The sequence below is a fragment of the Lepidochelys kempii genome, chromosome 24 (genome assembly GCF_965140265.1).
Source record: "Lepidochelys kempii isolate rLepKem1 chromosome 24, rLepKem1.hap2, whole genome shotgun sequence".
NCBI classification, from domain to species: Eukaryota; Metazoa; Chordata; order Testudines; family Cheloniidae; genus Lepidochelys; species Lepidochelys kempii.
In genome coordinates, this window is record NC_133279.1 from 17,060,797 (window position 1) to 17,086,643 (window position 25,847).

The following is a 25,847-nucleotide window of genomic DNA, read 5'->3' on the forward strand; positions in this document are numbered from 1 at the left end:
ACGCGCTATCTCAGAGTAGCCTTGGCCCACATGGCGCAAAGCATGCTGGGAAAGGCCACACAGCCACCAGATTCTTCCCCGCCCGCTGAGAGAGACTCCACACTCCCCATTGGTGGGGACTTGGCCACGGTGCCCTCCAGGGACGGCCACCATTGGCCAGTTCGATCCAGTCTCCTCCGATTGGTGCATCCCCGAAGTCTGTTCCCATTGGTCGAGATTTTGGAGTCAATTGGGAAAGCCAAGCCGCCATTGGTCAGTTCAGTCCATGTCTCCTACGATTGGTGGAAACTCCAGCTGAGTCTTTTGGGTAATTGGCCAGGTTTCAAAGCCAGGCCGCATGCAATTGGTGGGAATTCCAACCCCCACCCCCATGGGTTGGCATTTAGGGCAGGTCTCCTCCTATTGGTGCAGATTCTGAGCAAGTCTTTTCCTGTTGGCCAAGATTCAACCCTTCTCTCCTCCGATTGGTGCAGGCCCCGGGCGAGCCCGCATCCAGTTGCCCAGCCTTCAAACCAGACCTCCTCTGATTGGCCAGAATTCTGAGTGAACCTCCTCCCATTGGTCGGGATTCAAAGCCGCTTGCCTCCCATTGGTGCCAGTTTTGGGAGCGTCTGTGTTTTAGAAGAGCCCTGCTCTGATTGGAGGCAAAGGCCTGCTCCCCATTGCTCCCCCCCACGGCCAAGGTCCAAAGTGGGGGGGGGGGCCAGCACGGCGTCACACCTTGAAGAACCAAGTCCATCCCCCACTGGCTGCCCTGCCCTGAAGCCCCTCCCGGGGGCGGAGCCAGTGGCCCGGCTGGCCACGCCCACCAGGTGGGCAATGTCTTTGGGGTCGGGGGGGGAGCGGGCGGGGAGGTCCCGGGGGGGGGCTCCGTGGCCCAGCTCAGTAGCGGGTGTTCTCCTCGGCGGCCGTGACGATGGCGTCCATCCAGATGCGCATGGCCTCCCGCGCTGGGCGCCACCAGGCAGAAGAGCCGGTCGTAGGTCTTGACGCAGAAGGTCAGTTTGGGGTTGGGGCTCTGCGGGGGAAGGGAAGGGCAGGGTCAGCCAGTGGGGGGTGGCTGGGACCCTCCGGGTCCCTGGGCTGGGGGGGACGATGCCAGAGGTTCCGGGGCTGGGGGGCAGGATGCCGTGGGTCCCAGCGCTGGGGGTCTGGAGGGTTGGGGTGGACGCTGTGGGTCCCCATGCTAGAGGGCTGGTGTGGGGGACGCGGTGGGTCCCGGCGCTGGAGGGGCATGCCATGGGTCCGGTGGTGGAGAGACACCATGGATCCCTGGGGATAGGTTCTGGGTGGGGACACTGAGGGGCGGGATGATGCCATGGCTCCTGGCGCTGAGGAGGGGCTCGGGGGGCACACCATGGGTCCTGGTCCTGCGATGACACCATCGGGGGGGGGGCGCTGCGGGGGCTTGGGGGGACACCGTAGGTCCTGGCGCTGTGGGGGGGGCACTGGAGGGTGGGATGACGCCATGGGGTCCTGGCGCTGGGGGGTGGGGGGGGAGCACTGTGGGTCCTGGCGCTGGGGGGGGATGCTGGGGCGGACTGTGGATCCTGGCGCGGCGGGGAGGGCTCTGGGGGTCGGGGCGCTGGGGGGTCCTGGTGCCGGCGAGGGTGCTGGGAAGGGGCGCTGGGAAGGGGGCGCTGGGGGTCCTGGTGCCGGCAAGGGTGCTGGGGGGGGCTCTGGGTCCTAGCCCTGGGGGGGGTCCTGGGGGGGCACTGGGGGTGTGTGGGGGGGGGGGGGAGTACCTTGAAGGCGCTGCGCAGGTGATCATAATATACCTCCTCGATGGCCTGGAAGTAGATGACGCCCTTTAGCTTCGCCTCCTCTTTGTCTGCAACGAGAGGGGGGCAGCGATGAGGAAGAGGGGGCCGGGGGGGGCCGGGATACAGGGGGATGCGGGAGGCACTGGCTCCCCAGTGGGGGGTAGCAGAGAAGGGGGCGCCCGGGGGGGGATACCTGGGGGGCTCACAGCAGGCATCTCTGGGGGCGGGGTGAGCAGAGGAGGGGGCTGCTGGGGGAGGGGGGGTACTTCGGTACTGTGGGGCAGGGGGTGCCTGGGGGTACCCAGGGGGCATCGGGGGGTACTGGGGGGCTCACCCACGTAGTAGGCCAGCAGGTGCCGCTGGGGGGTGGGTGCCGGGGAGCGGGTGACCAGAGGACGGGGATGCTGGGGGCGGGGGGCACCCGGGGGCGCCAGGGGGTACAGGGGGCATCAGGGGGTATGGGGGGGCACCCAGGGGGTACTGGGGGCTCACCCACGTAGTAGGCCAGCAGGCGTCGCTGGGGGTGGCTGCAGGGGAGCGGGTGACCAGAGGACGGGGGATGTTGGGGGTGGGGGGCACAGGGGGCATCAGGGGGTATGGGGGGCACCCAGGGGGTACTGGGGGCTCACCCACGTAGTAGGCCAGCAGGCGTCGCTGGGGGTGGCTGCAGGGGAGCGGGTGACCAGAGGACGGGGATGTTGGGGGTGGGGGGCACAGGGGGCATCAGGGGGTATGGGGGGCACCCAAGGGTACAGGGGGGGTACTGGGGGCTCACCCATGTAGTAGGCCAGCAGGTGCCACTGGGGATGGGTGCCGGGGGAGCGGGTGACCAGAGGACAGGGATGTTGGGGGCGGGGGGCACCCAGGGGCGCCAGGGGGGCACAGGGGGCATCAGGGGGGTATGGGGGCACCCGGGGGGTACTGGGGGCTCACCCACGTAGTAGGCCAGCAGGCGTCGCTGGGGGTGGGTGCGGTGCCGGGGAGCGGGTGACCAGAGGACGGGGATGCTGGGGGCGGGGGGCGCCAGGGGGCACCTGGGGGGCACAGGGGGCTCACCCATGTAGTAGGCCAGCAGGCGTCGCCGGGGGTGGGTACCGGGGAGCGGGTGACCAGAGGACGGGGATGCTGGGGGCGGGGGGCACCCAGGGGCGCCAGGGGGGTACAGGGGGCATCAGGAGGTATGGGGGGGCACCCAGGGGTACAGGTGGGCACAGGGGGCTCACCCACGTAGTAGGCCAGCAGGCGTCGCTGGGGGTGGGTGCCGGGGAGTGGGTGACCAGAGGACGGGGATGCTGGGGGCGGGGGCGCCAGGGGGCACCTGGGGGGCACAGGGGGCTCACCCACGTAGTAGGCCAGCAGGCGCCGCTGGCGGTCGAAGCAGAACCAGCGTTTCTTCCAGGTTTTGATGCGCCCGCCCATCTTGACCAGGAAGCCGCGGCAGGCCCTGCCCGTCACCCGCACCTCGGGGCAGGTCTCCACGCTGTGCCCCGAGGCCTCCAGGTGGGCGCGCAGGTCCAGGGGGGCAGGGGGCTCCTGCACCGGCCCCGGGCTCCGGTCCTGCAGGGGCAACACGGGGGGGAGGGGTAAATGTGGGGGGGAGGGGAGGGGGGAGAACGCAGGGAATCCCGGCCCCAATCCAGCCTGGGGGGACTGGCTGGCTCGGGGGGGTCTCACCTGGGCAGGGGGGGGGCGGCTCCGTGTGTTGTGTCTCCCCCTGGGCCACTCGCTTTGCCTCCTGCGGGGGACAGAAAGGGGGGTTCAGGGCCCCGTGGCCACCGCCCCCGCACCCCCAAGAGACCCCAATCCGGTGACTCCCAGCCCCCACCCCCCGGCTTCCTGAGGAGCCCCAGAGACAGAGCTGCCCCCCCCACCCCGCAACCATCCTGCTCCACCCCTGCCCCCCACATCATCCTGCCCTCGCCCCCACCTCCACCCCAACCCCCTTCCCCCACCTCTAGCCTGCCCCCCAGCTCCTCCCCCTGCCCCCCCTCCAGGCCCCTTCTGCTGCTGTCCCCGCCCCCCTGCCCCAGTCTCACACCTCCCTCCCTGCCCCAAGCAGGGCGGATCCCAGCCACTCTGTTGCCCCCCACTCTGGTGCAGGGGTCGGGGAGAGGAAACCAGCAGCTGATGCAGCGAAACCCCAGCTTCCCTATTCCCGGCCTGGAGACCATGGGACAGACACGTGGGGGGACGTGGGGTTCCGTGGTTAGAGCGGGGGAGGGGTGGGAGCCAGGACTCCTGGGTTCTCTCACTGGCTCTGGGAAGGGGATAGGGCGGAGTGGTTTAGAGCAGGGGGGGGCGGCAGGGAGTCAGGACTCCTGGGTTCGATCCCTGGCTCTGGGAGGGGGGTGGGGTCTGGTGATTCAGAGCAGGGGGGTCGTCGGGAGGTGGGGGGGAGAGCCAGGACTCCTGGGTTCTTACCCGCGCCTGCAGCAGCCGCTCTCTCTCGGCCATGGCCTCCCGCACCATCCGCTCCATTTCGGCCAGTTTGGTGACGCAGGAGCCCACGCTGCGGGGGGAGCGGGACACGGAGTCGGTGGGGAGTGAGGAGCCTGGAGTGACCCAGGGAGACGCCATGGGACCCCCCCCCCATGGGTAGGAGGGAAATCCCAGGGGAGGGGGACGGAATGGGATAGGGGGCTTCCGAGTATGGGGGGAATTGGGAGGGGCCTGTGTCTGGGAGACCCAAGGGGTAGGGCAGTGCAAAGGAGGGAGGCAGAGGTGCATGGGGGGCTGGGGGAAAGGCATGGAGGGGCGGGATGGGGGGTGCTCAGGGGCACAGAGGGGACGATGGGGGGGCAAAGAAGCCCCAGAGCTGGGGGGGGGCAGCAAAGGGAGGGGGACTATTGTGGGAATCTCACCTGTATGGCCCCCCCAGCGGGTACAGGGGGGCGTTGAGATGTGTGAGTGGCACGCAGCGCCGGTCGCCCCCCGCCGAGAGCTGCAAGTGCCAGGATGTCTGAGTCTAGCCCCCCTGAGAGAGACAGAGACGGGGGGGGGAAGGGGGGTATCAGCACCCCACAGGGACAGAGAACCCCCCACCCCACAAAAAAAAAATCCACTGGCCCAACCAGCCCCACACCATGCCCTGGGAGATGTCCCCAGCCCCAACAGCCCCCCTAAATATACCCCACCCCCTCCTTCCCAGCCACTCCCCTCCTACCGTTGTCATTGAACGACAGGGGGCGCGGGGGTGGGGCGGGGGGGCCGCGCGGTTCCCCCGTCTTCGGGGGAGGCTCGCCGATCTCTGCAGCCCGAAGGAGCTCTGGAGAGAGAAAGCAAGGGGGTCGAGAGCGGGGTTCACCCCCCCCACACACCCCAGGTACCCCGACACTGCCCGCCCAGCACCTTCCCTGCCCATTGGCTCTGCTTTTGGGGTGGGGGGAGGAAGGGGCACAGACACAGGCGAGCACAGACAGCCAGAGCAGAGGGCGGTGGGGGATGGGCACAGGACAGACGGGACACACACACCTGGACGGAGCTGCGGACGGAGAACACGCAGGCCGGGTCGCGCTGGTCGCAGCCCAGCACCACGACCTTCCGATCCGTCTTTTGGGTGAACATGAGCTGCAGAGACACAGAGACACTGACGTACGGACAGACACACGGACACGGCAGGGGTGGGGCTCCCAGCCCTCCCTGCTCTAACCACTAGCCCCCTCTCCCCACCCAGAGCCAGGAGAGAACCCAGGAGTCCTAGCTCCCAGGGCCCCCTCCCCCCCACTCTAACTCACCAGACCCCACTCCCTTCGTAGAGCTGGGGCGAGAACCCAGGAGTCCTGCTCCCCGTTCTCCTCAGAGTCACCTGTCTGCAATGCCGGGAACTCACCAGCAGGTGGCAACATGACCCCACCTGCCCAGGTGCGAGGAAGTGGGAATGTTCCTACAGTCTTCTCTGAAGACTCGGGGTGTGCCTCAGTTTCCCCTATGTGCTGCTCAAGTATCTGGTGGTGGGAGGAGAGTGCCTGACCGGTTGCAGCGACCCCTAGAGGGCAGGTGTGGACGCTGACTGGCTGCCTGGGACAGAGAACTGGCCGGACACGCTGTAGCTTGGCACCTGATGGCCAGGCCCCCTCCTCTGCCAGCATCAGCGGGTGGTGTAGGTGTTGGCCCAGGTCAGAGACCAAGGAACAAGGAGGGGAACAGGTAATTCTGGGGCCAGGCAACTGGGACTCAGAGGGGGGGAGTCCAGGGCTCTGGGCCCCCCCCCCCCCCCCCCGATGGGCTTCGCTGCAGGTCCCTGCTCCCTGCGCTCACAAGCTCTGTTCTACGCCAGGTTCCCGACCCCTCCGTGTCGCACGCCACCGGGGAGCCGCGGCTGGCCTGGGTCTCCGGGACACCAGGCCAAGGTGTTTCTTCACCAGGGGCTTCCAGCCTGCAGCTGGAGGGACCCAGGCATCCGGGGGGGGGGGGGGCAAGGGGGCGGTCACAGCTTTGGGACACAGCAGAGAAGCTTTGACCTGAACTGGAGCAGACAGGGCCGGGGGGGGGACGACGACACACAGAGCGGGCAGGCTGGGTGGTGACCCCAGCGGGGGGTGAAGGGTGAAGTGGGGGGCACAGGGTGCACCCTGGGAGGTGGGAGACAGGTAGGTGGGGGAACAGGATGGGTGTGCTGGGGGGCACCCCAGAAGGGGGAGGGTGGGGCACAGAGGGGTTGGGGGGGGTTACCTTGGTGAGCTCCTGGTTACTGACGGGAGAGTCATCTCCGCTCTGGCCCTCACAGGCTTTGCCCAGCTCCTCCAGCCGACGCCTCTCCTGGGGACACAGGCCAGGGCAGGGGTCACCTCATGGGGTCCTGCCCCGCCCCCTTCCCCGTCCCCCGCTCTGCCCCACGGGGTCCTGCCCCTGCCCCCCTACTTAGACCCATGGGCCCAGCTGGCCCGGCGACCCATCCCCCACTCAGACTCTGGGAGGACAGTGGGGTCTTTTGGTTAGAGCAGGAGGCTGGGAGCCAGGACTCCTGGGTTCTATCCAGCTTTGGGAGGGGAGTGGGATTAGATGGGGATTGGGGGCTGGGAGCCAGGACTCCTGGGTTCTATCCCATCTTTGGGAGGGGAGTGGGATTAGATGGGGATTGGGGGGCTGGGAGCCAGGACTCCTGGGTTCAATCCCAGTTTTGGGAGGGGAGTGGGATTAGATGGGGATTGGGGGGCTGGGAGCCAGGACTCCTGGGTTCTATCCCAGCTTTGGAGGAGAGAGGGATTAGATGGGGATTGGGGGCTGGGAGCCAGGACTCCTGGGTTCTCTCCGGGGGAAGGGGGGGGGGTTTCCTCACCAAGTTGAGGCTCTGGATGGCCTCTCCCTTCTCCTGCGCCAGCCTTGCGGCTCTCGCCCGCCATGTGCTCCTGCCCAAAGCGCACCTGGGCCTCCAGCCTGCACACCTTCCTCTGGGGGGGGGAACAGGGGAGGGTGAGAGCCCTGCGGGGGGAGGGGATCCCCTCACCACAAGAACCCGGGTGTCCCTACCTGGGACCTAGGAAGGGGGAAACCCCACCCCTGGGGACCCCCCTGCATTGAGCTGTGGGAGCAGCCCCCCACCCAGGCAGTGGGTAAGACCTGGCACCAGATCCCAATGCCCCCCCTGGAATGGAATCAAGGGCCCCCCCCAGGTGCCATCCAGGAGGAGGGTAAGACCCGGTGCTGGATTATCCTGCCCCCCCTGGAATGGGCTCTGGATGTAGCCAAGACCTGGAGCAGGATCCCCCACGCCCTCTGGAACGGACTCGCTGCTCAGGACCCGGATCCTGGCACCCTTGGAATGGATTGCAGGTGTCACTGTCCTGGAGAAAGGTAAGACCTGGATCCATGTCTCTGGGTCCCCTCCCCCTCTGGATCGCACTCTGGTTGCCAGAAGACCTGGAGCCGGACTATCCGGTCATGACCTGGAGCCAGATCCCAGTGCCCCTGGAATGGAGTCGCAGGTTCCACCCAGGAGGAGGGTAAGATATGGAGCTGGATCCAGATGCCCCTGGAATGGAGTCACAGGAGGAGGGTAAGACCCGGAGCAGATCCCTGAGGATTGGCCCCACGCACCTTCCTCTCCTCAAGGCTCTTCTGGACCTGGGCTATCTGGCGGACCAAGGCCTGGCAGGCCTCCTCCTTCTCCTCCTCCAAGCGGCTCTCACGCTCCAGCTGCTGGAACTCCAGGTCCTCATAGCTCTTCAATGCCCCCTCCAGCATCTCCGAAGTCTGCAGGGAGGGAGACCCCGTCAGGACTCCTGGGTTCTATCCCAGCTCTAGAAGGGGAGGAGGGTCTAGTGGGTTACAGCGGGGTCCTGGTACGTCTGGGCCATATATATGAACAGCCAGACTGGGTCAGACCAAAGCTCCATCTAGCCCAGTATCCTGTCTTCCAACAGGGGCCGATGCCAGGTGCTTCAGAGGGCATGAACAGAACAGGGCAGTTATCGAGTGATCCATCCCATCATCCACGCCCAGCTCCTGGCAGTCAGAGGTTTAGGGACATCCAGAGCAGGGGGTCGTGGCCCTGACCAATAGCCATTGATGGACCTGTCCTCCAGGTACTTATTTAATTATTTTTTTAACCCAGTTATAGGTTTGGCTTTCACAACATCCCCCAGCAATGAGTTCCATAGGTTGACTGTGCATTGTGTGAAGAAATACTTCCTTTTGTCTGTTTTAAACCTGCTGCCCGTTAATTTCATTGGGTGATGCTTGGTTCTTGTGTTATGAGGAGTAAATAACAATTCCTTATTTACTTTCTCCGCACCAGTCAGGATTTTATAGACCTCTGTCATATCCCCCCTTCATCGTCTCTTTTCTAAGATGAACGGTCCCAGTCTTATTAATTTCTCCTCATATTGCAGCCGTTCCATCCCCCTCATCAGTTTTGTTGCCCTTCTCTGCATATTTTCCAATTCTAACAGATCTTTTTTGAGATGGGGCGAGCACATCTGCACGCAGTGTTCAAGATGTGGGCGTCCCATGGATTTATATAGAAGCAATATAGAATCATAGAATCATAGAATATCAGGGTTGGAAGGGACCCCAGAAGGTCATCTAGTCCAACCCCCTGCTCAAAGCAGGACCAATTCCCAGTTAAATCATCCCAGCCAGGGCTTTGTCAAGCCTGACCTTAAAAACCTCTAAGGAAGGAGATTCTACCACCTCCCTAGGTAACGCATTCCAGTGTTTCACCACCCTCTTAGTGAAAAAGTTTTTCCTAATATCCAATCTAAACCTCCCCCACTGCAACTTGAGACCATTACTCCTCGTTCTGTCATCTGCTACCATTGAGAACAGTCTAGAGCCATCCTCTTTGGAACCCCCTTTCAGGTAGTTGAAAGCAGCTATCAAATCCCCCCTCATTCTTCTCTTCTGCAGGCTAAACAATCCCAGCTCCCTCAGCCTCTCCTCATAACTCATGTGTTCCAGTCCCCTAATCATTTTTGTTGCCCTTCGCTGGACTCTCTCCAATTTATCCACATCCTTCTTGAAGTGTGGGGCCCAAAACTGGACACAGTACTCCAGATGAGGCCTCACCAATGTCGAATAGAGGGGAACGATCACGTCCCTCGATCTGCTCGCTATGCCCCTACTTATACATCCCAAAATGCCATTGGCCTTCTTGGCAACAAGGGCACACTGCTGACTCATATCCAGCTTCTCGTCCACTGTCACCCCTAGGTCCTTTTCTGCAGAACTGCTGCCTAGCCATTCGGTCCCTAGTCTGTAGCTGTGCATTGGGTTCTTCCGTCCTAAGTGCAGGACCCTGCACTTATCCTTATTGAACCTCATCAGATTCCTTTTGGCCCAATCTTCCAATTGGTCTAGGTCCTTCTGTATCCTATCCCTCCCCTCCAGCGTATCTACCACTCCTCCCAGTTTAGTATCATCCGCAAATTTGCTGAAAAAATGCTGAGAGTGCAATCCACACCATCTTCCAGATCATTTATGAAGATATTGAATAAAACCGGCCCCAGGACCGACCCTTGGGGCACTCCACTTGATACCGGCTGCCAACTAGACATGGAGCCATTGATCACTACCCGTTGAGCCCGACAATTTAGCCAGCTTTCTACCCACCTTATAGTGCATTCATCCAGCCCATACTTCCTTAACTTGCTGACAAGAATACTATGGGAGACCGTGTCAAAAGCTTTGCTAAAGTCAAGAAACAATACATCCACTGCTTTCCCTTCATCCACAGAACCAGTAATCTCATCATAAAAGGCGATTAGATTAGTCAGGCATGACCTTCCCTTGGTGAATCCATGCTGGCTGTTCCTGATCACTTTCCTCTCATGCAAGTGCTTCAGGATTGATTCTTTGAGGACCTGCTCCATGATTTTTCCAGGGACTGAGGTGAGGCTGACTGGCCTGTAGTTCCCAGGATCTTCCTTCTTCCCTTTTTTAAAGATTGGCACTACATTAGCCTTTTTCCAGTCATCCGGGACTTCCCCGGTTCGCCACGAGTTTTCAAAGATATGATATTTTCTGTCTTATTATCCGTCCCGTTCTTAATAATTCCCAATGTTCTGTTCGCTTTTTTGACGGTCGCTGCCCATTGAGTGGATGTTTTCAGAGAACTATCCACAGCGACTCCCAGATCCCTTTCTTGAGTGGTACCAGCTAATTTAGACCCCATCATTGTACACGTATAGTTGGGATTATGGTTTCCAATGTGCATGACTTTGCATTTATCAACAGTGAATTTCATCTGCCATTTCTGGCACAGCTGCCATGTGACCTCCAGAAGAAGAAAGGGGAGCGTCCATGTACCAGCAACGCAGATACAGGTAAGCAACCGTTTTCATGTTCTCTCCACAGGTACTAATGTGGAGAGTGGACTAGATGATACGTCTGAGGGAAGGGAACAGAAGGAGACTCCGCCAGTTGGAAGGCATGAGATGCACTGTCCCAGGGTTGGGGGTTCCATGACCACCGCTCCCAAGAGAAGGAGGCGGGTGGTGGTGGTCAGGGACTCTTTCCTCAGGGGGACTGAGTCATCTATCTGCCGCCCCAACCGGGAAAACCGAGAAGTCTGCTGCTTGCCAGGAGCTAAGATTCACGATGTGACGGAGAGACTGCCGAGACTCATCCAGCCCTCGGATCGCTACCCCTTCCTGCTTCTCCACGTGGGCACCAATGATACTGCCAAGAATGACCTTGAGCGGATCACTGCGGACTACGTGGCTCTGGGAAGAAGGATAAAGGAGTCTGAGGTTCAAGTGGTCTTCTCGTCCATCCTCCCCGTGGAAGGAAAAGGCCTGGGCAGAGACCGTCGAATCGTGGAAGTCAACGAATGGCTACGCAGGTGGTGTTGGAGAGAAGGCTTTGGATTCTTTGACCATGGGATGGTGTTCCAAGAAGGAGGAGTGCTGGGCAGAGACGGGCTCCATCTAACGAAGAGAGGGAAGAGCATCTTCGCAAGCAGCCTGGCTAACCTAGTGAGGAAGGCTTTAAACTAGGTTCACCGGGGGAAGGAGACCAAAGCCCTGAGGTAAGTGGGGACGTGGGATACCGGGAGGAAGCACGAGCAGGAGCGCGCGAGAGGGGAGGGCTCCTGCCTCATACTGAAAAAGAGGGACGATCAGCGAGTTATCTCAAGTGTCTATACACAAATGCAAGAAGCCTTGGAAACAAGCAGGGAGAACTGGAAGTCCTGGCAAAGTCAAGGAATTATGATGTGACTGGAATAACAGAGACTTGGTGGGATAACTCACATGACTGGAGCACTGTCATGGATGGATATAAACGGTTCAGGAAGGACAGGCAGGGCAGAAAAGGTGGGGGAGTTGCACTGTATGGAAGGGAGCAGTATGACTGCTCAGAGCTCCGGTATGAAACTGCAGAAAAACCTGAGTGTCTCTGGATTAAGTTTAGAAGTGTGTGCAACAAGGGTCATGTCGTGGTGGGAGTCTGCTGTAGACCACCGGACCAGGAGGATGAGGTGGACGCGGCTTTCTTCTGGCAACTCACGGAAGTTACTAGATCGCAGGCCCTGGTTCTCATGGGAGACTTCAATCACCCTGATATCTGCTGGGAGAGCAATACGGCGGTGCACAGACAATCCAGGAAGTTTTTGGAAAATGTAGGGGACAATTTCCTGGTGCAAGTGCTGGAGGAACCAACTCGGGGCAGAGCTCTTCTTGACCTGCTGCTCACAAACTGGGAAGAATTAGTAGGAGAAGCTAAAGTGGATGGGAATCTGGGAGGCAGTGACAATGAGATGGTCGAGTTCAGGATCCTGACACAGGGAAGAAAGGAGAGCAGCAGAATACGGACCCTGGACTTCAGAAAAGCAGACTTTGACTCCCTCAGGGAACTGATGGGCAGGATCCCCTGGGAGAATAACATGAGGGGGAAAAGAGTCCAGGAAAGCTGGCTCTATTTTAAAGAATCCTTATTGAGGTTCCAGGGACAAACCATCCCGATGTGTACAAAGAATAGTAAATATGGCAGGCGATCAGCTTGGCTTAACAGTGAAATCCTTGCTGATCTTGAACACAAAAAAGAAGTGGAAGATTGGACAAATGACCAGGGAAGAGTATAAAAATATTGCTTGGGCATGCAGGAGTGAAATCAGGAAGGCCAAATCCCACCTGGAGTTGCAGCTAGCCAGAGATGTCAAGAGTAACAAGAAGGGTTTCTTCAGGTATGTTGGCAACAAGAAGAAAGCCAAGGAATGTGTGGGCCCCTTACTGAATGAGGGAGGCAACCTAGTGACAGAGGATGTGGAAAAAGCTAATGTACTCTATGCTTTTTTTGCCTCTGTCTTCACGAACAAGGTCAGCTCCCAGACTACTGCACTGGGCAGGACAGCATGGGGAAGAGGTGACCAGCCCTCTGTGGAGAAAGAAGTGGTTTGGGACTATTTAGAAAAGCTGGACGAGCACAAGTCCATGGGGCCGGATGCTCTGCATCCGAGAGTGCTAAAGGAACTGGTGGCTGTGATTGCAGGGCCATTGGCCATTATCTTTGAAAACTCATGGTGATCGGGGGAGGTCCCAGGCAACTGGAAAAAGGCTAATGTAGTGCCCATCTTTAAAAAAGGGAAGAAGGAGGATCCTGGGAACTACAGGCTAGTCAGCCTCACCTCACTCCCTTGAAAAATCATGGAGCAGGTCCTCAAGGAATCAATTCTGAAGCACTTAGAGGAGAGGAAAGTGATCGGGAACAGTCAGCATGGATTCAACAAGGGAAGGTCATGCCTGACTAATCTAATTGCCTTCTATGACGAGATAACTGGCTCTGTGGATGAAGGGAAAGCAGTGGACGTGTTGTTCCTTGACTTTAGCAAAGCTTTTGACACGGTCTCCCACAGTATTCTTGTCAGCAAGTTAAAGAAGTATGGGCTGGATGAATGGACTATAAGGTGGATAGAAAGTTGGCTAGATTGTCGGGCTCAACGGGCAGTGATCAATGGCTCCATGTCTAGTTGGCAGCCGGTATCAAGTGGAGTGCCACAAGGGTCGGTCCTGGGGCCGGTTTTGTTCAATATCTTCATAAATGATCTGGAGGATGGTGTGGATTGCACTCTCAGCAAATTTGCAGATGATACTAAACTGGGAGGAGTGGTAGATACACTGGAGGGCAGGGATAGGATACAGAAGGACCTAGACAAATTAGAGGATTGGGCCAAAAGAAATCTGATGAGGTTCAACAAGGACAAGTGCAGAGTCCTGCACTTAGAGGACGGAAGAACCCAATGCACCGCTACAGACTAAGGACCGAATGGCTAGGCAGCAGTTCTGCAGAAAAGGACCTAGGGGTGACAGTGGATGAGAAGCTGGATATGAGTCAGCAGTGTGCCCTTGTTGCCAAGAAGGCCAATAGCATTTTGGGCCGCATAAGTAGGAGCATTGTCAGCAGATCGAGGGACGTGATCGTTCCCCTCTATTTGACATTGGTGAGGCCTCATGTGGAGTACTGTGTCCAGTTTTGGGCCCCACACTACAAGAAGGAGGTGGAAAAATTGGAAAACGTCCAGCGGAGGGCAACAAAAATGATTAGGGGACTGGAACACATGACTTATGAGGAGAGGCTGAGGGAACTGGGATTGTTTAGCCTGCAGAAGAGAAGAATGAGGGGGGATTTGATAGCTGCTTTCAGCTACCTGAAAGGGGGTTCCAAAGGGGATGGATCTAGACTGTTCTCAGTGGTAGCTGATGACAGAACAAGGAGTAATGGTCTCAAGTTGCAGTGGGGAAGGTTTAGGTTGGATATTAGGAAAAACTTTTTCATTAGGAGGGTGGTGAAACACTGGAATGTGTTACCTAGGGAGGTGGTGGAATCTCCTTCCTTAGAAGTTTTTAAGGTCAGGCTTGAGAAAGCCCTGGCTGGGATGATTTAATTGGGGATTGGTCCTGCTTTGAGCAGGGGGTTGGACTAGATGACCTCCTGACGTCCCTTCCAACCCTGATATTCTACGATTCGGTTGCCCAGTCACCCAGTTCTGAGAGGTCTCTTTGTAGCTCTTCACAGTCTGTCTGGGACTTAACTATCTTGAGTAGGTTTGTATCTTCTGCAAATTTTGCCACCTCACTGTTTACCCCTTTTTCCAGATCGTTTATGAATATGTTGAATAGGCCTGGGCCCAGGACAGACCCTGGGGACACCACTATTTACCCCTCTCCGCTATGAAAACCGACCGTTTCTTCCTCCCCTTTGTTTCCTATCTTTTACCCAGTTACTGATCCATGAGAGCACCTTCCCTCTTATCCCATGACAGCTCACTTTGCTTAAGGCCCTTTGGGGAGGGACCTTGTCAAAATCTTTCTGGAATCCTAAATACACTATATCCACTGGATCCCCCTTCTCCAGGTGTGCTGCCCCCTCAAGGAGTTCTAATGGAACACGTTCCCCCTCTGTGCATGTCCAGAGACACAAGCCGCTTGTTGGGCTTCATTCCCCTCTGCAAGTCCCCTCTGGGCCATATCAGTGTACGTGGGCCACCTCGGGGTCTCTTCCTCTGGGCCGTATCAGGCTGCCCCGCTCTACACAGGGTGGGACCTGCCGGGCCATCCCCAGCCCCTACCTGCTGCAGCTGGCTCTGCATCCGCTCCCGCATGCTCTCGGGCTGGGTCTCCAGGTGGGTCTGGGACTCGGCATGCTGCCGCTGGAGCTCCTCCACCTTGCGCCGCTCCTTCCCCAGCCGAGCCTTCTCCTGCCGGAGGGGGGCGGGGTCAGGAGCCAGGACACCTGGGTTCCACGGACATCCCCCCCTCCCCCCGGCCAGGCACCATCCCCAACAGGCTGGGGAATGGGGCCAGCGTGGGGGGGAGAGGAAGCAAAGAATGCTGGGAACAGGGCCAACCCACAGCAAAGGGTGCTGGGAAAGGCGGACACGGCTGGACAGGAGCGAAGGATTCTGGGGTCCAGTGGGCAACGGGGAGAGTGGCAAAGGATTCTGGGGGAAATGGGCCAAGCAGGGAGGGAACACAAAGGATTCTGGGGAAAGAGGAGCCCCGCAAAGGCCGCTGGGAGGCAGGGAGGCTGGGCGGGGGCCTGACCTTCTCTCTCTCGGTGTGGCACCGGCGCACCATCTCCGCGAACCTCCTCTGCAGGTGGAGGACCAGCTGCTCCTCACGCTGAACCTCCCGCCACTCGGCCGCCAGCTCCCCGTCCAGCAGCGCCCCCTCCAGCTTCATCTGCCGGGAGCGGGGCAATGAGACCCGGCGCCCCACGGCACGCAGAGCCGACAGCGGGCAGCTCCCGCCCACGATAGCCCACAGGACCCCACCCCAGGCGTCCGGGCACCCAGGCCCCCCTGGCCCTAACCCACGCCCCTCCGAGAGCCGGAGAGAACCCAGGCGTCCTGTCTGCGCGGCTCAGTGTTTTCCCCTCTCCCCAAACCCAGCTGCTCCTGCTGTGATTGTAGCAGGGACCGACCCAGCCCCTCCCCACCTGGCTGGGCGCGGTGCCCCAGCGAGACAGGTTTGCCAGGTGCCGGCAGCTGGGAACGCCCCCCACCCCCACCCCCCAGCCATCCCTGTGACTCAGGGAGGGGAGCCCGGGGACGGACGCACCTCGATGTTCATCTCCTTCTGCTGGTGCTGCAGCTCCTTGACACGATTCTCCAGCTCCGCTACCCGAGCCAGCGCCTCGTCCTGCTCCCCCCGCCGCCGGGACCCCTCCGCGCCCGCCTGGGGGCTCTCGTCCTGGGCGGGGGAGAGTGGGAGTGAACCGGCCCTGTCGACAAGGGGACCCCATTCCACACCCCCTGAGCCAGCCACTCCCTGTCCTGGGGCCAGATGGGAGCCAGCACCCCGGAGAGGGGACAGGCCCCATGTACCAATCCCGGCCCCCCTGAGCCAGCCACTCCCTGCCCTGGGGCCAGATGGGAGCCAGCACCCCGGAGAGGGGACAGGCCCCATGTGCCATTCCCGGCCCCCCTGAGCCAGCCACTCCCTGCCCTGGGGCCAGATGGGAGCCAGCACCCCGGAGAGGGGACAGGCCCCATGTGCCATTCCCGGCCCCCGTGGGCCAGCCACTCCCTGCCCTGGGGCCAGATGAGAGCCAGCACCCCGGAGCGGGGACAGGCCCCATGTGCCATTCCCGGCCCCCCTGAGCCAGCCACTCCCTGCCCTGGGGCCAGATGGGAGCCAGCACCCTCGAGAGGGGACAGGCCCCATGTGCCATTCCCGGCCCCCCTGAGCCAGCGGGTCCCCCAAATTGGGGCCTAGAGGGGACAGGCTGCGCGCCACTCACCCCGTTCTGGGCACTCTCCGTGCTGCTGGCCTCGTCCTCCTCAGTGCTGTCACTCGTGGCTCCCCCGGGGCCAGCAGAGAGACAGTCAGCGTTGCCCACCGGCTGGGCCTGGGCTACCTCGGGGCCCTGGGCTGGAAACGGCCCCCTCCGCCTGTCCTGCCCTGCCGGGGCCAGGAAGGGGCATCGTGAGGTCTGGCTCAGCCCCGCTAGGGGCTCATTCTCCTGGAGAACCATGGCCAGAGACCTGCAACCACAAGGGAGAGGAGGCGCTAGGGGGCGCTGGGCTGCAGGGGGGCCGGGTGGGGGGCTGTGCCCAGGCTGTCAGGGCTGGCCCCGATGCCTCAACTCAAGTGACTCCTTTCTGGTTCCCTAAATCTCCCCATTTAACCAGCCCCCCATACTCCACCCCAGAGGTGGCTGCATCTCAGCACTGGGTGAGGGATCCCTGCATAAACAGCCCCCATTATTAGCATTAACCCCAGGGACTCCCTGCCACTGGATATTACAGAGAGTGCCCCTGGCAGAGGTCCTGCCTTTGTCATTTCCTGAGTCCTGCCCCTGGGCTGGAAACACCCCTGGAACGAAGCTGAACGCGGTCTGAAAACGAACCTCCAGCACTCGGAACAGCCCTGCTAATAAAAGGCCAAACTGTCCCATGGGTGTAGGGCCACCTTGCACCAGGCAGGCGGCCCCATCCTCAATGCGCCATTCCTGCCCCAGAGACAGCACCTCCCTGGATCTCTGGGGCAGGGAGCCAGGGGAAGAGACACCCGGCCTGGGGGAGTCCCAAGGGTGGGCTGAGCCCGGAGCAGGGAGGGGAATTTTCCACTGGGCAGGCGAGAAGAGGGGTTTGTTTGTTCCAACAGGACAAAGGGAAACCATCAACCCTCACCTGCAGCCCTCGCTGCCTGCCAGCTGTCCCTCCTTCCTCACAGAACCACCCCGGGGCTCTTGGCCCCTTCCCAACCTTGGGATGCAGCCACCTCTGAGGGGGGCATGGGGCTTGTTATGCAGGGACCCTTCCGAGGCGATGAGATGCAGCCACCTCTGGGGTGGTGCGTGGGGGCTGTTAATAAAGAAGTCACTTACCCAGCAGCTCCAAATTAGCAACCACCACACTCCAAAATTATTCCCTTTGCTGTCAAACAGGACACAGAAATTCTCCTTCACTTCCTGTCCCCAAACCTGTTCATAGAATCATAGAATATCAGGGTTGGAAGGGACCTCAGGAGGTATCTAGTCCAACCCCCTGCTCGAAGCAGGACCAACCCCCAACTAAATCATCCCAGCCAGGGCTTTGTCAAGCCTGACCTTAAAAACTTCTAGGGAAGGAGATTCCACCACCTCCCTAGGTAACGCATTCCAGTGTTTCACCACCCTCCTAGTGAAAAAGTTTTCCTAATAATGTTGCAGGACTGTTGACCAGACACCGTGTTTCTCCCCAGAGGTGGCCGCATCTTAGGGCTTCGTGAGGGGTCCCTGTATAAACAGCCCCCATGCCCCACCCCAGAGCTGACCACATCTCAGCACTGAGCGAGCATCCCTGTATAACCAGCCCCAGTGCCCCACCCCAGAGGTGGCCGCGTCTCCACGACGGGGTGCATTGGACAGGCTCTTTAGCAGGGAAAAATCACCCTGACCCTGGTTCATCCCGGCCTTGGCACCTTCCGCTTTATCTCTGGCGCTAGATTGTCCCCACTTCAACCAGCGCCAGGGGCTGGTGCTGGGAAGAGCAAAGCGGGTCAGACTTTTCCACGGGCCAGGGCAAACGGCTGATGTGGGAGCTGAGGACAGACCCCGGGGGATGTTTGTAGTTCACCTTCAAGGGGCGGGCGGGGGAGGATGCTCCAGCCAGTCTGTCTGAGGATCTCAAAGCACTTAAATATTGACTGATCTGTCCTCACAGCCCCTCCACCGCTCCCTTCCCCCAGGGGATCATTTTCTTCTGTTTGCTAGAGGGAGGAAGTGAGGCAGAGCCCAGGAGAGAACCCAGGAGTCCTGGCTCCCGGGCCCCCCATTCTCATTAATCAGTCCAGCAATCAATCAAGGGGCTCTCCCTTTAAGAGCCCCCCATAATGAGGGCCACAGCCCCAGGCCCGGCACCACTCACCCTGCAATCCGTGTCCCGGAGGGGGCGCGATCCCTGGATTTCTCCAAGCCCCTCCTCCCAGGTCGCAGGCAGAACCCAGGTGTCCGGGAGTTGCTCTGGGAACTGCGGAAGAGAAGCAGGGTCAGGCGAGCCATGGGGGGAAGGTCACGATCCAACCCCCCCGCCGCAGCCAACTTCCCCGCCCGCCTCTTTCTGTTTCTCTTTCTCCCCCCCCCCCCCCATGGCCAGGTGACGGCCGCTGCGCTCCGGGACCCCTGCCCCAGCCCCGCTCACCGGCCGGCCCCGGTCTGCCCTGCCCGCGCGTCTGGCTCCGGTCCCGGTCCCGGTCCCGGTCGGGGGGCAGCGGCTGCTCAAACTCGTTTTCCAGCCCGGGCTTGGAAACACAACACCTGTGACATCAGCGCCTGGGAGGGGAGGGCACGTCAGGGCCAGCCACAGCCCCAAGAACCCAGGAGTCCTGGCTCCCAGCCCACCCCCCCCCCCGCTCTAACCACTAGACCCCGCTCCCCTCCCAGAGCTGGGGGGAGAACCCAGGAGTCCTGGCTCCCAGGCCCCTCGCTCTAACCAATAGACGCCACTGTCCTCCCAGAGCTGGGGGGCGGGTGGGGGGAGAACCCAGGCGTCCTGGCTCCCAGCCCTCCCCCAAAAGCCCCTGGCAGGCCGGGTGTGGATCACGAAGCAGGGGAAGTTGAACAGTTAAACCGAGAGCCAGAGCCCTGCACGAGGTCTGGGCTGGGACTTTCTGCCCTTATGTAATGGCCCCTAGGCCAAGAACTCAGTCCCACCCATCTCCTTGGCTCTGGGAGGGGAGTGGGGGCTAGTGGTTAGAGCGGGGTGGGGGGGCTGGGAGCCCGGACTCAGTTTGAGCAGGTTCTTTCACCTCTCTGTGCCTTGGTTTCCCTGCCTAGGAGCAGGGAGATCAGCCTGCTCCAGGGAGCGGGGTGACTCTTCCCCTGCTGGGCCCATGTCTGCTGGTTAATTACCAGCAAGGTGGATGGGGGGGGGGGAATCCACACGGAGCCACAAAGAACCCCACCCTTCCCCCTCCAGCCCCAAAACCTCCCCTGCCACTCACTGTGTGCACTCTCCTGGGTCAGGGGGCTAGGTCACAGGGTCTTTCCCCTCTAGGGGGCTGTGGCTCCCACAGGGCCCCAAGGTGGGGGTTTGGCTGGCTCTGGGGTGCAGGGAACAGAACATGGGCTCTCCCTGCCCCGCCTGGTTTCACACAACCTCAGGGATTATACAACCCCAACCCAGTGGCCTGTATAAACATGGGGGCTGGGCAATCAGCTACACCAGGGATTTCAGAGGCTTAGAGCAGGGGGCGCTGAGAGCCAGGACTCCTGGGCTTTATTCCCAGCTTGGGGAGGGGAGTGGGGACTAGTGGTTAGAGCAGAGGGGCTGGGAGCCAGGACGCTTGGGTTCCATCCTTGACTCTGTGACAAGGCTCCCAGGGAGGAGTCCGACATCCGTGAGAGAAACCAGTTTGTCTCCCCCGGGCCTGGCAGATCGAGACAGGCTGAGTCCTGCCGGCTGACACCCAAATTTACCTGCCGGGAGTTTCCCTTGGGAACTTTGTTCCCACGAGAGCCGGGCAGGGCGCTGCAGCTGCGGGTTGAAAACCAGAACCAGTTTAAAAAATATAAGAGGGCTAATTTGAAGGGCCCCGTGCCCCCACTCCTTGCCCCCAGCCAGTTCCCACCTTGGGAACAGATGGGAGCCAGTGCACCTACAGGGGAAGGGTCCCATGTCCCCCGGAGCCAGCCAGCCCGCCCCCCTGGTCAGGGCCATCCCTTCTCTCCATACACCCCCCAGCTGCTCTGTCGCCAGCCACCAGGGGGCCTCAGGCAATTTGTGGAAGAGGGACTGGACTCCCGTGCCCTCCCCGATGGCTGCAACACACCCCAGAGCTGGGTGCAAAGTCCACAGGCCCTGATAAGAAGAGCTGCCCCCTGAAGGTCAGTGTAGGGGAGCAGTGGGGGCAGGGCAGGCAGCCAGCCATTGAAGGGTTAATTGGCCCCAGATCTCTGTCTTCCCCCTACCCCTTCCCCAGCTGACAGGTCTATGTGGGATGCCCCAGGGGCTTGTTCAAACCCACCACTGGCCTGTGGGATTCCAGCATTTGTGTGGGAACAGTCAGCATAGGCTGGGAGCCAGGACTCCTGGGTTCTCTCCCTGGCTCTAGGAGGGGAGTGGGATCTAGTGGGTTAGAGCATATGGGCGGGGAATTTCCAGCAGAGATTTCCCACCTCTGTGCCTCAGTTTCCCTCACTGTATAACAGGAATGAGGATCCTGACTCCGCTCCCCATGGCAAAAGAGTTTATGAGGCTCAACTAATTAACCCACATTAATGGCTTTGAGATTCAGGGCCGGAAGCACCAGCAGAGAGTCCTGCAATCAGCTGTCTCCCGACCCCAAACCAGAGCCGCTGGGGTTGCTAGTGCTGAGCTCTCAGCCCCTGGCTGCCTGAGGAACCCCACAGAGCAAGAAGGGGGCCCCATAAAATCCCCTCAACCTCTGCCCAAACCCTCCTCTTGGTAGACAGCAGCAAAGGGAGCCCTTTTATAGCCCTGCCCCCTTCCCAGCATGCCTCGCTGCCCAGCCTACAACCCTGAGGACTACATCTCCCACAATTCCTTTCTTCCAGGGCTGCAGCCTTAAAGGAGCAGCACCCCTCATTGGAGGGGGTGTCTGGGGGTGGCTCTATCCCAGCCCCATAGAGTTCACCAGGTAGAAAGACCCCTCCCCTTACTCCCTCCCCCCCCCACCGGCTCCTAGCTAGGACAGAGCCCCGCCAGCATTGCGCCTGGCTCTGGGGTGGTGTCCAGCTGGCTCGGCCTGTTTGCAGGGGTCAGGGTGGGTGGGAACAGACGGAGGGGTGAGAGTCCCGTTTTCAAGCGGGGCAGGGGGAATGCCATGGCTGTGGCTCTCCCCTCCCTGGAGAGGAGGGAAGGGAAAACGGAAGACGGAAGAACTAGCAGGATTGGATGAAGGAAGGATGGGGGGCAAGTTTGGCTCTGCAGGGGGCAGGAAGCCGAGTCTCCTTCCCTCTCACCCTTCTTTGGGCCAGGGCCATGTGTAGGCACCTGCGGCTGTTCCTAGGGGGGAGTCGAGGGGGCATGGGGGAGGAGAGTACCCACAACCCCCCAGCTGCAAAGCCGGAGAACAGGCCGGGAAAAGAGTGAGGGAGCAGCACCCTCTGGTGGGAAACTGCAGTAACAGGCTGGCCCCATGGGCCCAGCCAGCCTGGGGTCCTGCCCCCCAACCTCAGCCCCAGGAGCCCACTAGCCCAATATCCCACCCTGCCTGAGTCACATGGGCCCATCTACCCCGGCATCCCGCCTTGTGAAGCAAACTCAAGTCCAAATGGGTCCAACAGAATTTTATTCTCTTGGCAGCAGCAGCTCGTTTCCAAACCCCGCCGAGGTTCAGCCCTGCTCCCAGACAGGGCCCCCTTCCCTTGCCCTCGCCCCCTAAAGAGCAGGGAGTCCAGGGCCGGGCTCGCCAGAGACCCAGGGGGCAGAGATGGGGAAAGTCCAGTGAGTGCAAACAGCACTAACCCCGAGCCCCTGGGAGGGGGGGTTCCGCCCTGTTCAGCTGCAGGGTGGGGGAGGGACCTAACCAAACCAAGTGGGGTTCCCCCAGGGCACCCCACTATTCAAACACAGGGCATGGAGGGTTGAGGTCTCTCTCGAACCTCAATGCAGGCCACTGGCCTGTGTTGGGGGTTCCCTGCTATCAGCACTGCAGGCTCAGGGAAGAGGAGGGGTGTCTTTGCTTCCCAGGGGAGGCCAGGGGGACACCCCCACATGACAGCCAAAGCAGAGGAAGGTGCAGACTCCCTAATGCCAGACTGGGGGTGTCAGAAGAATGGGGGGGCTGGCGGGGGGCGGGGGAAGGGAACCTTAACACCCCCATTAATGGATGCACAATGCCGCCGAGGACACAGAGGAGGGAGCTCCCAGCTTTCACTTAAAGGTGGGGACCGGAGTGAGACTCAGGGACAGCCACCCCCAAGCCAAAGGGCCTTACGGGTCAATGAGAGGCCATGGCCTATGTGGAGGTGGGAGGGGCTTGTTGTGAGGGGTGTGGCCTTGGAGTAAAGAGGGTGGGGCTAAGGCTCCACATCCTGGATCCCACACTTCAGGTTTGCCGGGACAGCGATACCTGCAAAGGACAGAAAAAGAGACACAGGTTAGACAGAACGGGACAGGGTCCTGGCCTCCTCTACACCATCCACGGCCCACTACTGGGAATAGAACCCAGGCGTCCTGGGTCCCAGCCCCCCGCTGCTCTAACCCACCAACCCTTCTCCCTCCCAGCCCATGGAGAGAACCCAGGCGTCCTGGCTCCCAGCTTCACCAATTTGTTTGGGTTGAGGAAGGTTCAAGCTGTTCATCAGCTGGACAAAGGCCTCGCAGCTCTGGGTCAGTCGGGGGTTCAGGGTCCTCTCCTCCTCCACCGTGGACACCGTCTGGCCTGCAGGGGGCGCCAGGGGGCAGGTGAGAAACAGCACCAGCAGGGGGAGCCCCCACCCCTGCGGGCCCCCCACCCGGCTCCCTGGAGCACAGCGCCCCCTAGTGCCGGGCTGGGGCATCGGGGCCAGCCCTGACTGCCCCACTGAGCCCCGCCCCCTGCAGCACAGCGCCCCCTAGCGCCGCGCTCGGACTCACCCGTGTAGTCGTGGGCGGGGTAGATCAGACAGTCTCCGGGGAGCGTGAAGATTTTCTCGTGCACGGAGCGGTACAGGGTCTCCGGGGAGCCTGGGGGGCAGAGAGAAGTGGGGCCTGGTTACCATGGGGTGAGGGACACAGCCAACCCCCTGGCATGGCACCCCTGACATCCCCCAGTGCCCATGGGAACCCCAGCTCCCTCTTGCCATACCCCCCCAGCATAGCACCCTGCCCGTCCCCCAGAGCGCCCCCTCTCTGAACCCCCTGGCACAGCACCCCCACCATCCCCACAGCACCCACTGGCTGAGCCCCAGAGACACACCCTGCCATCCCCTTGGCAACCAGCAGCCATGGTCCTCATCGCTATGGCAACTGCTGGGCATGACCTGGAGATGTCCCCCGTTGCCATGGCAGCCACCGTCATATCCCAGGGATGTATCCTCTTGTCCCCACGGTAACCATTCACCAGCCCTCCAAGAACCCCCCCCCCATCACCCCAGCTCGCAGCTCACCCTGCTGGAAGTCGGTGCGGCCGCAGCCCCGGATCAGCAGGGCGTCCCCGGTGAAGGCCATGGTCCTGTCACTGAGCACGTAGGTCAGGCAGCCGTCCGTGTGTCCAGGGGTGGAGCGGGCTTCCAGGGCCTGCAGACAGGGGGAGCCAGCGACATGACCTCTTCATGGGACCCAGGAGTCCTGGCTCCCAGCCCCCCCTGTTCTCACCACTGGAACCCCAGGCCTTCCAAGAGCCAAGTACAGAACCCAGGAGTCCTGGCTCCCAGACTGCTACTCTGACTCCACTCTGCTCCCAGAGCTGGGGAGAGACCCCAGGAGTCCTGGCTCCCAACTCCCCCTCCCTCCACACACACATGCTCTAATCACTAGACCTCCCAGAGCCAAGGAGAGAACCCAGGAGTCCGGGCTCCCAGCCCCAGTGCCCAGGTGACTTACGAAGGCCCCGAATTCCAGGGCGTGGCCCTCGCGGAGGAGGATGTCGGCCAAGGCCCCGCTGTCCTGGGAGATCACACTGCGGCAGCCTGGGAGCATCGTCTTCAGCAGCCCGGTGCCCGTGATGTGGTCTGCATGGCAGTGGGTGTTGGCTGTGCGGAGCAGAACCAGGGATTTACAGATGGGAACCTGACCCGCTCCCCACCCGCCCCGCCAGCCGGTCCCTGCCCTGGGGCCGGATCGGGGCCGATGCCCTCTAGAGGGACATGGGGCCTTTCCCCATTCTCCACCCCCTGAGCCAGCCAGTCCCTGCCTTGGGGCTGGATCTGAACCGGCGCCCCTTAAAGGGGAACGGCCCTGACCCCATTCCCTTCCACAACAGGACAGTCCCCATCCAGATCCCATGGGAGCTGTTCTCACCTGCGTACAGTAAATTGAGGCCCAGCTCCTTCACCAGCTTCACGTCCCGCTTGGCCGTCTCCAGAACCGGGTCGATCAGAACCGCCTCCTTGGTCTTCAGATCCGCGAGCAGGTAGGTGTAGGTGCAGCTCACGGGCTCAAAGAGCTGTGGAGGGGAGATCCAGTTTGCACCGGCAAGGGAGTGGGGTCTAGTAGTTAGAGCAGGGGGCTGGGAGCCAGGACTCCTGGGTTCTATTCCTTTCCCTCCCCCCTCCAGCAGGGCATCAGTTGACGGTTGGTAAATCTCTCCCTCCCAGATATAATCACCCCTGACAGCCCAGCAGGAGTTACCGTCTCTTCACACCCACCAGCTTCGTCTCCCCTGCTCGGCACCGAGCCATGTTACTGGGTTCCCAGCCTGCGCCCTTGGGCCTAAAATCACCCCCCCCCCCCGCCCCGGAGCCCGCACAGGCCTTGTAACCACAGTGCAGCCAGGAGGGAATGATCACGGCACGGCCCCGGGGCTGGCCCCCAGGGACCCAACACCAGTGCACTGTATGCACTTATCTCTACAGAACCCAGGAGTCCTGGCTCCCAGCCCCCCCCAGGTCTAACCACTAGACCCCACTCCCTTCCCAGAGCCCCACAGAGAAAACCCAGGAGTCTAGGCTCCCATCTCCCACCACCAGCCACCTCTCCCCTCCCAGAGCCGGGGAGAGAACCCAGGAGTCCTGGCTCCCAGCCCCCTCTGCTCTAACCACTCGACCCCACTCCCCTCCCAGAGATGGGGAGAGAACCCAGGAGTCCTGGCTCCCAACCCCCATGCCCGGAGCTCACCTGCCGGAAGAGCAGCCCCTGGCCCTGGGCACGGCAGGTACAATGCGGTCTCAGGGTCATGGCCGGAGCGTGCTGGTGGCTGGAGCCTTGGGTGATGTGCTGGTGCCAGGCTGGAGGGGGGTGAGTCCTTTAAATGCCAGACGGTGGGGGCGGGAGGGGAGGAAGGGGGCGGAGGCAGAGGCGGGGAGGACAGGGCAGGCTGGAGATCTAAAAGTGGTTGGAGCTGGGGGGTGGGGCTGGGAGCCAGGACTCCTGGGTTCTATTCCTTTCCCTCCACCATGGCATCAGTTGCCGGTTGGTAAATCTCTCCCTCCCAGAGAGAATCACCCCCCAGCAGGAGTTCCCGTCTCTTCACACCCAGTGGCTCCGGTTCCCCAGCCATGTTATTGCCACGGCACGTCCCCAGCCTGCTCCCAGGGGCCCCAAATCACCGCCCGCCCCAG

The 25,847-nt window shown here is 61.1% G+C and overlaps 2 protein-coding genes across 2 annotated transcripts; both read right to left on the reverse strand.

Moving 5' to 3' along the window:
• Nucleotides 1-795: 795 nt before the first annotated feature.
• PHLDB3 (pleckstrin homology like domain family B member 3) lies at nucleotides 796-18,940 on the reverse strand (the record flags this gene model as incomplete). Its single annotated transcript, XM_073323559.1, is given in 21 exon segments — nucleotides 796-945; nucleotides 947-1,018; nucleotides 1,746-1,831; nucleotides 3,104-3,323; nucleotides 3,442-3,498; nucleotides 4,185-4,272; nucleotides 4,625-4,710; nucleotides 4,712-4,737; nucleotides 4,927-4,966; nucleotides 4,969-5,028; nucleotides 5,235-5,330; nucleotides 6,435-6,521; nucleotides 7,042-7,083; nucleotides 7,085-7,153; nucleotides 7,800-7,955; nucleotides 14,767-14,895; nucleotides 15,242-15,379; nucleotides 15,758-15,889; nucleotides 16,440-16,600; nucleotides 18,550-18,651; nucleotides 18,823-18,940. Coding segments are annotated over 21 exon segments (2,028 nt in total), but the record flags the coding sequence as incomplete, so codon positions are not given.
• Nucleotides 18,941-21,917: 2,977 nt separating this feature from the next.
• On the reverse strand, nucleotides 21,918-25,554 carry LOC140902730 (persulfide dioxygenase ETHE1, mitochondrial-like). Its single transcript, XM_073323109.1, has 7 exons — nucleotides 25,405-25,554; nucleotides 24,589-24,733; nucleotides 24,172-24,320; nucleotides 23,736-23,865; nucleotides 23,224-23,313; nucleotides 22,913-23,029; nucleotides 21,918-22,717 (listed from the first exon to the last, which is right to left on the reverse strand). The coding sequence occupies exons 1-7, from the start codon at nucleotides 25,462-25,464 to the stop codon at nucleotides 22,665-22,667; spliced, it is 744 nt and encodes a 247-aa protein (XP_073179210.1). The 5' UTR covers nucleotides 25,465-25,554; the 3' UTR covers nucleotides 21,918-22,664.
• Nucleotides 25,555-25,847: the final 293 nt, after the last annotated feature.